The sequence below is a fragment of the Lonchura striata genome, chromosome 6 (assembly GCF_046129695.1).
Source record: "Lonchura striata isolate bLonStr1 chromosome 6, bLonStr1.mat, whole genome shotgun sequence".
Lineage (NCBI taxonomy): Eukaryota > Metazoa > Chordata > Aves > Passeriformes > Estrildidae > Lonchura > Lonchura striata.
Window position 1 is genome coordinate 6,664,191 of NC_134608.1, and position 16,442 is coordinate 6,680,632.

Consider the following 16,442-nt stretch of genomic DNA (forward strand, 5'->3'; position numbering starts at 1 on the left):
AAGATAGCATGGGTGTTTTTTTTTGATTTTATAGATATCTTGAATGCAACACTAAATTAACGTGCAAGCTGAGTTTTAAATGTGGAATTACATGGGTGCCTAAAGCTGATAATGACTCTTTTGCTTGAGAGAAGGATTTTTTTCTTCCTGGCAACTCTGAGTCTGTTTTGCAGGACACAGCCAGCATCCCTGGGATGAGGGACAGAGTGCCAGGTGACACTGGGGAAAGCAGATGTTTTAAAATTGCAGTCCATGGTAATCTTCAATGTTTTCTTTATTTTTACTGTTAGTTTTCAATTTCGACTATGGCTATGGAACTATATGGTCCCATTCACTGGTGCTAAAAAGCTATTAAAATATAACTATTGACAATCATTGCTGCATAAAAATTACAAATGCTCCTTTCAGCAGTTCTTATAGGGGGAAAAAAAGGATATTTTTACAGATTTTCCTCATAATAGTCAAAGAATGGTTATGACAACAAAAGACATTTACTCAGGTGTGCATACTGATTTTAACATAAAAGTGACACTGAGCTTGCATGAGCTACACATGCCCTACTCAGAGTGTTTATAACTGTGACTGGATTGTACATTCTGCAAATATTATTCTATTGAATATGGAACATGTATTAAAAAAAAAAGCATTTCTCTCTTTTTTCTTTATAAGCATGAATTTTGAAAAAAAATAATCTAGAGATTACTGGATTTTCTACAGAAAAGTAGATTTTAAAATATTTAAAAGCCAACCAATGGGAGAAATAGAAGTTTAGTTTTTGTGAAATCTAACACTTTTACACTCAAGGCATTTATTTGGATCCATCACAAATATTCTTTAAGCCTAAATGTCAACCTTTAAAATTTGCTTTCCTGCCCACAGGAAGATGCCCTCGCTACAAACCGCAGGAGAAACTGAGTAAAGCCTGAGCATTACATAAAATATCCCTGGATTCCACCAGCTCAAATCCCTGGGAACAAAGGTTTTGCTGGAGCTCATCCCACTGTACTGGCATTCCCTCCACACCAGCATCTCCACTGATGCCTAAAGATTTTTCTAGCTTTTTATATATTTTCATATATCTGAAGCCTTGTAGATTTTGAATATGTGTCCACTTTCTAATACTTTTCCTGTCCTTTCTCATAATACACTAACCCTTTTCTAACACATTCTTGAAATTCTGTTTAATATTATACTTAAGGAGATAATTTCTCATAAGAACATTTTCTTTTCCACCAGCACTTAACAGATAGAGCAAGAAAACAGAGCAAAGAAGCCCCGGGAGCAACTCCAAAGGGCTGACCCAAGGGTGGCTTACTGGGGTAACTGATTTCTTATTGGATGTACTGGCCAGATATATTAATTAATAAACCGTATAGAAATTGTGAAAGTGTAGAATTTTTTCACACGTGCACAGAGCCGTACTTGTGCACCATATTTTGCAGCTTTCATTAAAGAGCTGCTTTTTATCTTAACACTTTAACACTGTTGCAAGGTTTTTTTCCTTCTGTCATGAGGCAGCACCTCCAGTTTGGAAAAGGGGAGACAACCCCAACCCCCCAAACCCAAGCTCTCCCCATGGCTGCCACCCCATCACCACCACACTCCAGAAGCTGGAGATGCTGGGAGCATCAGCAATTCTGAACTTCCCATCCCACAGGGAAACAACCCAAGGTGGCAAGTTAAATTTGTTAAGATTGGTCTTTGTAGAACCATCTCTGGCCAAAATTCTGCTCACACACCCGGACACAAAGGGCACAGCCCGATGATGATGCACTCAGGGATGCTCTGCACATCCCTGAGCTCCACAGGCCAAAAGCAAACAACCTCCTGCAAAGGCTCCCCAGCCACAGCCATGGACTCAGTTGTGGATTCCCACCACGTCACTGCTCCAGGACACAGAGCACACAGCAGAAGACACGTGATGCAGCCAGATAAATAGCATTTGATGCTTGTCTTCTATGGATTTTATACTTCTTTGCACCTGAGGGTCTCAAAATATTTGATAAGGGATTCACCAAACCGATCAAATTCACAAGAAACTTGGGAGGGGAAAAAACATAAAGCCAAGCTATTGACAAATTGTTGTGGGTTTGTTTTTCTTTTAAATCCCATAAAATTTGAGGTAAAAAAGACACTAAAATCATCTTGGTAGATATTAGTATTTTTAATTTTTAGGGTTAGATCAGATCTATAATATTCCTATTAGAAACTTGACCATATATTAAGAGGTGTTTTCTTTGGTCCCCTTGAATTTTCCTTTACTTAATTGACTTTTTTTTTTACCCTTGTCTCCTAAGCAAGCAAATCTCATTCATCCATGCTCAGCACAGGAATATGAATTATAGAATCTTTTAGATTGGATTGAGCCCAACTGCAAATTCAGAGCTGCAAATTCAGCACTGCCAGGCCCACTACTAATATCTGTGTGTATAATGTGTGCGTATGTGTGTGTCCAATTCCAGCCAAAGGAAAATCTTGAATCAGTGTTTGCCTCTTGTTAGAGACCAATAAATCCAAGTGCAGAAATCCATGTTTCATTAATGGTGCTGCTCACTGAGCAACTTGATAAAACTGAAGGAAGAACAGGGCAGTGTCTGACCCTTCCTTTTTCTTAGGTACCCAAATCTCAGTATTCACAGAACCCTCTTTATTTAATCTACCTTATATTTTATCATGAGTCATTATTTTCTTCAATCAAGACACAATTATTCTTTCCCTATTTCTACAGTTACAAATCATAACTCCATGCAGATTTAATTCTACATGAGCCAGTCCATACCCAGCTGTAAAAATCCAAACTGTATACTGAATGACAGGACATTTTGAGCTAACCTGTCTGGTTTTGACCATCATTTTTTAAAGTCATGTTATCGCCACTAACTATTCATTGAAAGTTAATTTCTGCAGTTCCCTCCAAAAAGGATGGATCCACAGCCAGTTCTGGACTAAATCCTGTGTGCCTGACTCTTATTCCCACAGTCAGATTCATTATTTCCTGGCTAAGAAAGGTCATCACACTTGTGTCTTTGATTATGATTTCCACAAGTCTATGGCAAATTCCACTCTGTCCAATTTCCAGCTGGCTGCCTGCACCAGGTGTAAGAGACAAGAGCTGAAAAAAAACTCATTTTATCTCTGTCTCCAGTTGCCACGAGGCAGCCAAGAATGGAGGTGTTCAGACTCCTTTCATGGGAGAGGCAACCCCTCCTTCCCTGCTCTAGTCTTTGACAGATAAAAGGGGTCTCTTCAGAAGAAAAAGAAAAGGAGCCAACAAAAGGTCTGGACATGATAGGGTGATGAGCATGGCACCAGCACTGGGATCTCCATAGCCACATTCAGATCCAACAGACAAGAACTATATTCTGCAAGCAAGTCTTTTGAAAGAGTATGTTCCATTGGAGAATTTACTTTAATTATGAATTTACTTTAATTATGTCACAATTTCACGGCAGGATCACAACAGGGATTGCCAAGGACAGCCAAAGTTATGAATGGCAGGGCATAAATACAGCTGACATCAGCTGTAAGGTGCTGTAAACCAAAACTTGTGCAACATCCCTGCTGTGGTCCAGGAAGGAAAATCTCTCTCTCTGAAGCTCCCAATCTCACAAGTATTTTTCTACACAAGCTGGGGACTTCCCCACTGGTCAGCGAGACACTTGCCACTGCTGAAAGCAGGACAGAAATTCTGACAGACTCTGGTCTGATCCAGCACGTGGTGAAACTCCAGGAAACTGGGATCCAGATGACCATGGGGTGGTATCTCATACTCTGAAAACACTTACATGCAGCTGATTTCAAAATTCATACAATGATTACCCCAAAATCGCTGGTGACGTGTTCATCCTTCCTGGATTTCTCTGATGCATTGAAAGTGCGTGTTCACTTCCCATTCCCTTACAGATGAAAGGTCAGATTTTATTATTTATAAGCTTGTCTTGATGTCATTGCCTCCACCAGCCATCATCTCCACCCATTCCCCTTTGTGATGCACTGTAGGGAACCCAGATCAGAACTCTGTGGGCTGTGCATGCTCCTTGACTGGACACCTGTAAACCCCAGTGTCTGTCTGTCTGTCCGTAAGGAAGGAAAGCAGGGTCTGCCAGCAGACTCATCTCTCTCAGAGTTGCCAGATTCCTCTCAGGAAGGCAGCAGGCTTTTTATTAACTAACATAACTCTCCTATTTGCAAGGTTTAATGCTGATGGCAAGGAAACAGGGTATTAGAGGCATACAGTCAGCAAAACTTCAGGTTGGAAAACTCAATTGAGGAAAACAATTTTTTAAAAGGCACTGTATTTGCTGTTGCCATGCTTTTATTTTGTAAAAAGGCTCTTTTGTATAAAGGCAGCCTATGCTGTAGAGCAGCAAGCTTTTAATCTTACTCTATCTTGCAGTAGCTAGCACTCAACACGGTGCTGAGCCTTGTGTTTGTTATTAAAAAGAAATAAAAAGACCACAGTGTGCAAGCAATTTTTTAACTAACAAAATGCCTAAAGCAGTGTAAAATTCATGTTATGTAATGACAGGAGAGCAAGAACAGCTAAATCATTCCAGGAGATATGCTTAACCAAGTGAGAAACGTTGTCTATAATCATCTTTTCTCAAGAATGCTTGGGTACCACTTGCAACCAAAATTGTTTAAATCACCATTTTTGAGAATTCCCTCTTTTCTCAAGGAAACTGGCAACTGACCTTTTTTAGAAAGGTCACCACTGAAAAGATGTTCTAAAGAAAATAAAGCAGTAGCAGAATACAAACAACAATGATTATAATAATAAAAATAAGTAGAGTTTCCATCTAGAACAAATTCCTACCTTTATCAGCTTTACACAGAGCTATCCTTCAGAACTACCACCCTTCCACTGCACAGGAAAGGCAGCTCAGACCTCTTGGGGGCTGGGAAATATCTGGAATTTGCCTTTTTTTTGCTAATGTAAAAGCCCCAAACCACTTCAACTGCTGTGAGTTGATCCTCCTCAAAACTACACAGGGTCAGCATATTGCTGCAGACTTGTTTAGAGCATCTTGGAAAACTGGTGGTGCTCCTCTGTGGGTGTACTAAAGAAATTCTCTTTTTCTATTTTCTTAGATTTCCTAAGCAAGTCCTGGCCCTGACAATACCTGGTGTTGTCTGTGGTGACCCAACCATGTGCTCAATGTGCTGTGTCCCCATGGAAGATCCTAAATCATCCTGAAGGGCACAGCCCTCTGAAATCTGCCTCAACAGGCACCAACATCCTTCCAGCTCTGGGGCTGGCTGCAGACAAACCTCTGTTCTTGAAGCACAACCTCCACCAGCACTTTGTCCTCCTGTCTGTAAAACCACAGTGCTGTTTTCTAACAAACCTATAATTTCCCCCGTGTCTTTAAAGCATGCAAAACATCAGTGTCATCCAATTTAACCAGTACATTGAAGTGTTGCTTGCCTGAAAAAAAAAAAAAACTAAAACTCTCAAAGGACTGACTCTTTACATCACCTTTCTGTGCCAGTGCTGTCTTTATTTAATACTCATATTATGAAGATGCAGTGAGGGCTAAACCCAGAGCAAGGTGTCATCACACTGACTATGCTGAAATTATCCACTTCCTGCCTCAAAAACATGCTCCTCAAATACAGCAGAAGATGAATAACCCAGCACTGGCTGAAATATTAAACCCACATGTAAGCCACTCAGCTGGGAACACAGAAGCTTTCAGCAATTTAGCAAGTGAGCTCAAGAAGAAAAATTAGAGCCTGCCTGAAACCAAGAAAATTAACTAAAAAAACTAAGAAAATTCTCGAAACTAAGGAATTTAACTGCAATCATTTGGAATGTGGAGCCCACAAACAGCCCCTGCCTTTACTGTGGCACATCACTGACCCCAGGAAGAGCTCTGAGGTGATAGGACACGACAGCATCTCTAGGAATTACCTGAAAAATGACATTTCCAACAGTTCTGATCATAGTTTCTCCCCCACACATCCATTTATCCTAGAATAAAACTAAACCTCACCTATCCCAGTTATCATTTAAATGCCACTGCTGAATCTGCTCTCTATTAAAATTATGCAGAACACAACACAGATGTACTGAGACTAAATTCAAACTGGAGCACGCTGTAACTCTCACTCAAGGCACAGAGGCAGCCTCAGGGAGGAGCAGAATCCAGACTTCCAGCTTTATACAAATGAGTGCTGCCTTCACATCCCCAGAGGAGAAAACTGTGGCAACAGGAGCTCTTCAAACATGGGGCTCCTCTTGCAAACACTGAGCTCACCCAGCTCACTTCCAATAGCCAGTCTCCTGAGTGTGCTGACTAAACAAGTAATGTCCTATTTTTTTTTATCTGAGAAACAGATTATTAGAGCACAAACTCCAAAATCTTCTATTATTTAGTGTTATCAAATCAGAAAATCCTATTTCCTTCAGCTCTCCAAGAGAATAACTTAAAATCCCAGTTCACTACCAGACACCACCCCATAAAACAGGCTAATTAAATGTATTTCCACTCCCTGACATTATTCTTTGGCTGCATACTCCTTCCAACTGCACCAAGAAGACTTGAATGTTTCCTCAAAACAAAACAAAAAAATTAATCGATTTAATTTTTTTCCTTCTCTCAGGTTTCAACATTAACCTGGGAATGCAGCAGCTCTTGCAGTGACCTCTTGTGGCTCAGCAGCGCTCAAAGTTCCCCCAAAAGGGAGGATGGAAACCTCCCCCAGTAACACCCCAGCCCACCAAGCACAGAATGGAAAATAAGAAAGAAAAACAAGCAAAAAATTTACAAAAAAAAAAAATAAAAAAAGGAAGGAAGGAAGGAAGGAAGGAAGGAAGGAAGGAAGGAAGGAAGGAAGGAAGGAAGGAAGGAAGGAAGGAAGGAAGGAAGGAAGGAAGGAAGGAAGGAAGGAAGGAAGGAAGGAAGGAAGGAAGGAAGGAAGGAAGGAAGGAAGGAAGGAAGGAAGGAAGGAAGGAAGGAAGGAAGGAAGGAAGGAAGGAAGGAAGGAAGGAAGGAAGGAAGGAAGGAAGGAAGGAAGGAAGGAAGGAAGGAAGGAAGGAAGGAAGGAAGAAAGAAAGAAAGAAAGAAAGAAAGAAAGAAAGAAAGAAAGAAAGAAAGAAAGAAAGAAAGAAAGAAAGAAAGAAAGAAAGAAAAAGAAAGAAATGCTCCAATTAGAAATGAGACCACAAATCAGCTGATCATATCTCAAGGAAATCCAGTTTTTCCTTTTGCTAACAACATGCCATTCTTTAATTTTCTAAATTAATAAAATGGTACAGAGCTTCCATAACTATTTTTAAGTAAAAATAAACACTTTAGACTATGCAGAGCTCCCCAATTTCAGCAGCAGTCAGAGATGCTTAATCTGTCTGCACTCAGCGAGCCCACTTGGAAAGCAAGGAAAACAGGGTGTCTGCAATTGCAAACCCCTCACATATGCCATCTAGCAATGCTTGCCAGTGTAAAAATCCACTTTGCATTGATTTACGTGCCAGCAAGTGCCCTGCAGTCACAGAACCTGCAGAAGGAACCCTGTGCCTTCGAATGCCAAAGAAAACCCCAATGACATGAGCACCTTGCTAATCCCTTCTTTAACTTCTGAGCTGAACTGGAGGATGGAAACTTTTACCCCACGGTGCATCCTTCTTTCATGCAGGGATTTAGGGAACTGCTGAGCTCTGCATTTTTCTCAGAGGATCCCAAATGATAGACGTCCACTAAACTTGAAGTACTTTGCTTTAAAGAATTTTCTCTGTGCAGCATGTGCAATTTAATCTGTGCCAGAAGAAAATGCAGCTTGTTTTAATTCAGGGAAGAGAAGCCCACATGCATCACATCCCACATCCCTGCCTGGAAGACAGGAACCCTACACAGCTAGTAAGAACAGAAGAGACAAGAGACACTTATTTTATCTGTAATACCAGTGGAATAAAAATTTTAAAGGTGCTTTATTGCTACAGATGTGACACTTGTTTCCCCTTCCTTTCCTGGTAACCCATCTTGACAAAAATCACCTATAAACAGGGTTGATCCTTTCACCCACCAGTCACAGGGACCCAGCAGGGCATCGAGGTCTGTATGAAGGAATTACTTTTTAGGAATCTAGCATAACACTGAAAAAGGCCAGGAATAAAATGCTAGCTTCATTAAAACTCATGCTGAAATTCCCAAGTAAGCCTTAGAGAGCCAAGATTTCATCCTGGTGTCAAAATGCTTTTGTGAAAGACCCACCTTCATGAGGAAGCTTCTAAGAGTTATTGCAACAGAAACAATATCCAATAATGATGACTCTTATCATATAGATAAGATTATATATAGTTTTTCACTAAATTCATCCCCTCTTCCAAACTGTTATCAGTATTTATTGCAGATTGCTGCCAAGTCCTAGAGCCACCCTTTCCACAAATTCATGCTCTGCCATAAAAGCAAATTATGCCGTTAACATATACTTAATTTTTCTGCTTATAGAATTTGTGAAGGCAAAAAAAAATTTGCATGGCTCAACTTGCTGGATGACTCTGCCCATGGGACAGGTCCATAAATCCCAGCCCTGATCTAGAGACTTGCCCAATTCTGTACCCTCTTTACTTCCACAGTGCTGACCTGCTGAGCACAGGTCAGCATCCGTAAGAGCTCTGAATGCACTGAAGTGAACAACAATATCAGTAATAACGGGCACAGCCTGCTGAGAACATCTTGGGAGAGAACATTGCCCTTAGGATGGTCCTTATTAAACATCCCAAATACTAATGGCAGTAAAAGGCAGTCACCTTAATGTGATTTAGCCCAGTGCTCTCACAAAACACCTTTCAGCTCAGCAAAACACCTGGTGATCTTAAGATCTAGGGCACAGCCAAGGCTGTAGCGAGATCATATCGATCTTTGTGAGCCTCAGATAAGCCCCAATGTATTTTCACTGTGCTTTAAAAGAAGAAAAAAAAAATATTGCAGAGAGTGCACTGAGATTACCCTGAAGACAGGTCTGATTGTCCCTTTCAGCAGGCACAGCAGCCCTAAGGACAGACCTCGCTCTCCCCATGGGCTTTGGCTCTCCTTAAGTGGAGCTCAGCTGTGGTGAGGGCACAGACCCTGCAAAGCAGAGGCTGCCAGGCACCCCCCATGCTTTGGGAAGGACCTGCAGCCTGTGATGCTGCCCAAAACTCCACCTTCAACGCTGACCTAAAACCACAAGGTGTAAAGTTGTCTCCAAAGGTGACGTTTTTCCCCCAGGCAAGGTGACACTGTGGGACCTCTCCATCGCTCTGACAGCAGCTCCATCCTTCCCAAACACCCTGGCAGGGAGAGGGACATCCAGCAAGACAGCCCAGCTCTCCCACTCTCCAACACAGAGGGCAAAGTGCCATGGTCACACCATTTCATGGCCACCCTGGTCTCAGCCACCCCGTTCCTTTCTGCTCGGCTCCTTGGTGTATTGCTCTTGGCTGCATCCTCCGAGTGCTTCTCCTACAATTTTAAGCTAATGAGCAGCCAAAGATGAAGGTAAAAAGGAAGGGTTCATGACATTCCTAAAGAGAAAGTGCCCAAATAATGCTAAAAATTCAATATATGATTTCTTTCAACACCAGGCTAGACACCACACCAAGCCTGCACGCTGTGTTCCTACTACACCCGCTCCTAGTCCTGACTTTCCACATTTTAAAATTATTACAAATATGTCTATAAATTTTGTTATTAGGATCCATCTCTGGTAACTCTGAGTAATTTGTCTCCATCAACACATCATTTTGAAGCCATTCTTCTATTTCACCTGAAGAAGAGCCTATCTGCTGAAATACCTGCCTGATTTTTTCCAGCAGAACCTGTAGCCTAATAGAAGTTATTACCCGTACCTACAAACCTTCTCTGGGTTGTTAAGAAAAGATTTATGATCAAGAAGTGCAATGGGATTGCATAAATGTGGCAAATCTGAAAGGAGAAGGTTCCCGAACCAGTAATGGTGACAGAAAGGCTTTTTTTGGGGGGAATGCTGAAGATGTATTTTTAAAAACAATCATCAGTCTTTCCTTCATCCCATTCCTCAAATTGTCAATGAAAAACCCCTTGGAACTTGGTGAATCCAAGTCTAAAAACAAACCCAGCATACGCCAGCAGACCAAATCCTTGTCTTCTTCCGAGCACTGGCAGGAGATACCTGAACCAGATTTGCTCCACTGTATACTATTAAGTTTGGATTAAATAGTTCTGAATCCAATGAAAATTACTATTTCTATAAAGGATAAATAAGGCTATGTCCTTGATGACAAAAATAAGAACTAAATCATGTTTCAGCTCACAACACTGACAACTTACATGAGTTAAATACAAATTCCCAATCTACTTTCCTCTGTGTGTCCAACAGGAAAGATTTACCTCTCTAGTTAGCACCATGCTTAGACATCATCAGTGGCAGAGAAAAAGCAGAATGAATTACCAGATCAGCATGATTTATGCTCTAAATTAGATTAGGTTAAAAACTGGTGTGGATACATGCTTTTAAAGTATAATGTTCAAAAGCCTTCTGAGCTTTTCCAATTTTTGATGTCTCAAGGCTTTACTGAGCTTTCACAGGGAGGATGTGTGATTTATTTAGAGCACAATACAAAACCATAGCATTCCCAAACCATGCTCCCAGCCCTGCCACCAACATGCTGCATGACCTAGGGAAATCAGCTGTGATGCCCCAAGCCCCCATTTACGCCACAATTTGATGAACAGGTTGAGAAAGCCTCTGTACATCCTCTTCCACAAGGAGCCGTGAAGTGTAATTAAATTCCACTCAACACTTTGAAATTGTCAGAGGGAAAGTGCTATATAAATGCCTATTAATTAAACCTGCATTTAATATTCTGGGAAATAAATACACTACTGTGGGAAAGCAGCTCTTGGAGATCGGGCAGCTACAGGGCTTGACAGGGAGTCCAACAGAACTGACAGAGGAAGCCCCCCAAAAACAGCTTAATACAAAGCTGGCATTTTAACGCACAACATTTTAAAACAAATTCCAACTCCTCATCTCACTCCTGCTCATGAGGAAAATCCATGAATCCCCCAGTTCACTACCTGCCATCAAAATGCACTCCAAGCCAGCACACCAGAGCACTCTGGTGTGGCTGGGAGGTACACCCAGCCCTGTGCAATATGGAAAGGTGGAAAGGAACGTTTTTCCGCACCATTTCACAACCCATTGGTGTCTTGATTAATACCAAATGTAGTAATTCTTCTCAATGCTCTGCTCACCTTTCCCCCTCCTGTCTCCAGGTGTACACTGGCACAGCAGTGCTTCCCCATGGAAGCATCGCCCTAAGCTTGGGCTGACCAAGGAGTTATCTTTTAGTAAAACCCAAAGCCGAGCTCTCCTACATTTATGCAAACACTTCTATGTCTCAGTAGTTCTGACCAGTGCAAAAACTACATTTAAAAATGAACGTAACTATCAAAGGTCTTGCCTAAAGCAGCATCTACACCAGCACACCCAAAGAGACAGTGGGCTGCAAACACATCGTAACTTCAATGGAGCTGTGTACAGCGCTCTTGATCAGTGCTTTGCACTAGACAGTGTGAAATTAATTCCAGCAGCAAGGAATAACAGTCCTGAGCTAGCCCTGTAAATAGTCACCTAACAGAGGAGCCGTAAATGAGCAACTGCAGACAGTTCTTTACCCATTTACTCAGCCACAGGACTACCAGCATCCACACCACAGTCACTCCCTCACCGCTCTCCCGGCGCCTTCGCCACAGACTTTAAAGTGCCAGACTTTAAAGAATTGCAAAAAACTTTGAACCCCCTGAATAGAAATAGTTGCAAATTCTAATTATTACAAAACTAAAGAGCAAGAAAAAGGGAAAAAAAAAAAAAAAAGACCCGATGAGCGGAGAGGATGACAATTTATTGTCTCATAAAAGAGAAGAAGGTTCGAATTGGCAGTAGCGACTGCGATGTAAGAAGTGCCGGGAGACAGGGTAAGGACCGCGAGGGGATGCTCCGGAGGGGATGAGCGGATCCCGTTCCTTGAAGGCACCGCTTTGGCACGGCAACGCCGGAGGGACGGAGGGATGGATGGATGGACGGACGGACGGGCGGATGGATGCGTGACGGGGGGAATCTCTCACCGCTGGAGCGCCGGACGATGTTCTCCAGGAAGGTGTTCTGCGGTGCCACCAGCCCTCTCTTGCCCCCCGGCATCCTGCAGCGCCGGGCTCGGGGGCCGGGGGTGCGCGGCGGCAGCGGCGGCGGCGGCGGCGGCGGGGGGGGGCCGGCGGCGGCGGCGGCGGCGGCAGCGCCCGGTGCCCGTGAGTCGCGCAGGGGCGGCCGCGGCCGCTCATGGTAGTGGCGCCCCCGCGGCGGCTGCAGCGCGGTCTGGGGCCGCGCCGCGCTCCGCGCTCCCAGCGCCGCGCCCGCCCCCCCTGCGCCTGCGCGCCCGCCCCGCCGGGCCGGGGGACGCCCGGGGACGGGGGGGGACGGGAGGGGATGGGGAGGATGCGAGGGGACGGGAGGGGATGGGGAGGATGCGGGCGGCACCGCCCGGAGTCCGCGAGCATCCCCCGAGCATCCCCCCCGCGCTGGTCCCCTGCGAAGTTCTGCCCTGAGCGAAACTCACGCAAACACCCTGGTTTTGCATCTCTACGTTGTTTTGTTTGTGGTTGTTCTTTGGTTTTTTGGGGTTTTTTTTCCCCCCCCAGCGGTTTGGGTTTGAGGGAAAACACTCGGGAATGCTCGTGTGGCACACTGGAAGGCGGCCGCACTTTGCCCGCAAAAGATAAACGCAAAGTGCAGCGTAACGTGTAAAATGCCGCTAGCTTTTCCTGAAGCCATCAAGATATTTCTCTGAGGATTCTCCCCTCTCAACAGGAGGGGGATTTGGGGCTGGAAACCTCTTTTCTGCACGTGTTGAGGGACCAGGCTCTGCCGCGCCGGAGCCCCGGAGGAGCAGGTGAGTCAGTGCCACACCCGAGCTCCCGGCTCCGCTGCGCCCTATTCCCGACCCAGCGCCGTCCTCCCCCAGCCCTTTCTTCACTAGGACACTATTTTTTAAAGCTGTGGACAGTAAAATCCTGGAAGGAATTTCTCGACCTACTGCTTCTGCCTCTGTTAATTTTGCATGATGTTGCAGACAGGAAAGGATCGTAGCAGGAACTAAGACGTGGAAAATCAGTGTTTGTCCAGAGCAGGAGCGAGCTCTGCAGAGCACATCCCGGTGTGCCGCACGCTCCTGCCCTGGTTGGCACAAGCAGCAGTGCTTCTCCCAGAGGACATCATTCCACTGTGGAAAAATCAATTTATTTATTTTTTCATTCTGCTTGCAACACCTGCTCCTTCCTGTGCTTGAGTCTTGGTCCAGCAAAGCACACTGAGGTCACCTGCACTCCACGGCTTAAAGTTTAAAATCTACCACACCCGGAGCTGTTGCTGGAGCAGCACTTTCCTGGGTGCCACTACTGCTGTCCCTGGAAACTGTCTGGTTTTCCTTTCATTTAAACAAATGCAAATCAGGAGTAGCTCAATTGGGAATGCTGACAGAAAACAAGTTTGAGGTGTGAACCACACCTGATTTGTCAAACATTCATGTTTTCCTCCCGGGCATCTTCAGGGTTTTCCTTAGAGTGATGTGGTTTAAAAAATGCTCCTGCTGAGTGCTGCCCCGAGGTACAGGGAAATTTTTCTCCCGGTAATTAGATGGCAGGGGCCAACACCTTTGTTTCTTTCAAGTGAGCTGTAGCTCGCCTAACCCAGCTGTGCACAGGCAAACACTGTGTTACTGATGTGTCTGGACAGTGCTGCCAAGAGCTCTGCTCCCCAATTCCCTCCCTCCCTCCCAACCAATCTGAATTTTTCTACTCATTTCCCAACCTCATTTTGAAACCTGGACTTGCTACTTGCCCTCCCATGCCCCTTTTCATGCTCACCCTTTCCACTAAATTTTTCATGCCCAAGAGTCACTCCATCCTCCCTGCTCCATCTCCTCAACTTCAGATCCCTCGTTTAAGTTCTGTTGCTGTATTTCCAGTGGCACTCATTAAACAATAGGTTATGGAGAGGGACAAGCTCCAAAAACGTATCTTTAAATGTCACAGACATCAGATAGAAATGGCAAGACGTGGTGGGATGTTTTTATGACGTGGTGGGATGTTTTTATACCAAGGTTGCAAAAAACTCCAGAGGACACTTCTTTCTTTTCCTGGAATGCTGGATGAGGCTAAAGATAACCTTGAAAAGAAGAGTCTGACAAAGAAGGCAAACTGGGAACTGCAAAGAGACTCTTTGTCTTCTTTTGGGAATCTTCGAATTGTACTTGGAAGCAGCATTGAGCCACCATGCAGGAAACTATCAGAAAGGTCTGAGGTCAGTGTAAGTAGGAAAAGACAACTAGGCAGCTTCTTTCCAGATCAAAAATACTCCAGTCTCAACCAGTGGCAGAAAACCCACTGTGATTCAAAATGCCTTCTTTTTTCCCCCAGAATAGGTAAGTCAAAACATTTTCAATTTTAAGGAATTAATTTTTAAAATATTAAAAGGGGGGGGGGGAAAGTAGTCTAAGCTAAATGAAACAACATAACTGATGGATGATCAGAACATTCCTAGTTCTTCTTTCTTCCTGGCTTGCAAACTTTATTTCTTTAAGGGAAGAAAGTAATTTTCCTTTCCTAAAAGGAAAAAGGCAGAAAGGGAATGAGCACATTGCTGTACCAGAGCAAAAGCAAACATGATTGATTCCTTCCTCTTCTGCTTCAGCATTTCCTTTCTTCTGAAATTTGAAGCACCTGCTCAGGGTGATTTACCTCTTTTCTGGTATTTCTACAAAAGGCACAATACCCCAGATCCACCCAGCAGTGGGCAAGCACGGAGCTCCCACAGCAAGTGGAGCCAGCACACACGATGAAGTTCAGCTGCATGTGGTGAAGAGCTGACCCTTGGAATCTAAACCTACAGGAGAGGGTTATTTGACTTCAGGGACTATTAAACATTTCAGAACTGGTTCTTATTCACAGCACAGAGCTTTAAATGTGTCTTCTGTGAATTTATGAATTGAAGAATCATCGCTCCCAGGGCTCCTAGGAGAGGAGGGAGACACAGAGCAGCATAAACAGGTCAGGCACTGATCCAGCCCAGCAGCCTGAGTCATTGGCACATCCCAGCTGCTGAACAGATCCACATTTCCTTTGCTCTCCGTGCTGGGTGTAACAAGGTGAGTCAGGTTTTCTGGGACTGCCCTGGGGGCCCAGTGAGACTGACCCACATAGGTCTAGAAAAGTTGTGAGCAGAACTGAGTCACGGGATACCCCTGGCAAGGCTCAGAGCTGTTTTCTACCCCAGGTGTACACAGAAGACTTCCCATTCTAAAAACCATCATCAAGATGACCATGGGCTTTTGTTATGAACAATGTGACTTGTACATATGAATTCCAAATTAGCAATATTTGATTTCCAATGACCTGCATGTTTTACTGTAACAGCTCAAGTGGGAAACAAATGCCAGAGAGAAACATTTGAAGGATGTTAAATGGTGGAAAAGCGGGTAGAGTTTTCTCCTTAAAGACAAAAAAGTCTGCACCAAAGAAAGTGACAGAAGATACTTTTCTGCTAAGAGGCATCAGATCCTTAATAAATCTTTCTCCATGAGTAAATTACATCTGTTGTCAGATACTGGGGTGGGACAACAGGAGAGCTCATACTAAAACTTTTTCTCCTCAGCAGGGAGGACTATAAGGTCAGGGGCTTTTTGTTTACTTGATCCAAAAACATTACCCAAGATCTGGGGGGGGGTTTGTCAGAAATCTGGAGGAAGCAAAGCAGCATCTCTGAGCCTGCTCACCATAAAGGTGGAATCCGAGTCTGAAAGCTGCTGAGGGGATGGCATCAGATCTGCATTTCTGCATTGCCTTCAGAAAGTAGCCTTCAAAAAGGAGGAAATACCTCTGGTCATAGCAGCAGCTGATAATACCAGAAAAAATACTTAGGTGACAAAAAATAGAGAGGAGGAGGAAATAAATTGCTGTTTCTTTCCTAAAAATAAAAAATTGCAGTTCCTTTCCTTCCCTGTTTTGGGAGGTTTTGCTTCTTACTCCATTACAAATTTGAAAAAGCACTTTGGCAGACAGGAAATCAATAAAAACTTGACAAAAGTCACTGCTTTTGGTATACAAATTGATGGAAAGTATTGATGAAACCTCAGACCTAAAGTACTCGCTGGATTCTAATTTGGCACCAATGAGAATTCTTTATTCTCTGTTGTGCTGGGCAAGTTAAGTCTGGACAACTAGACCTGGAGGTTATGAATCTCCTGTCCCTCAGTCCCTTTGGCAGTGCAAAGCAAAGGGTTGCAGAACTTAAGGGAAGCAACAGCATTCAGCTGAGTCAAGCACACAGGAATTAAGAAGAATTAAGGCTCTCTGTGTATCTTGTACCTGGGATGCACTGAGGATGGCTCAGTACATGGATAATGGCTAAGCCTTTCCCTTTTA

The 16,442-nt window shown here is 43.8% G+C and overlaps 1 protein-coding gene across 2 annotated transcripts in view; it reads right to left on the bottom strand.

Moving 5' to 3' along the window:
* Nucleotides 1-12,224, bottom strand: part of KCNH5 (potassium voltage-gated channel subfamily H member 5) — a 153,331-nt gene extending 141,107 nt beyond the window's left edge. The window contains exon 1 of one of the 2 annotated variants that reach the window (XM_021554525.3): nt 12,093-12,224. In XM_021554525.3, coding sequence (XP_021410200.1) covers nt 12,093-12,165 — 73 coding nt within the window. In that variant the 5' untranslated portion in view covers nt 12,166-12,224. The remainder of the gene's footprint in view (nt 1-12,092) is intronic. The other variant, XM_021554526.3, reaches the window with a different exon arrangement.
* Nucleotides 12,225-16,442: the final 4,218 nt, after the last annotated feature.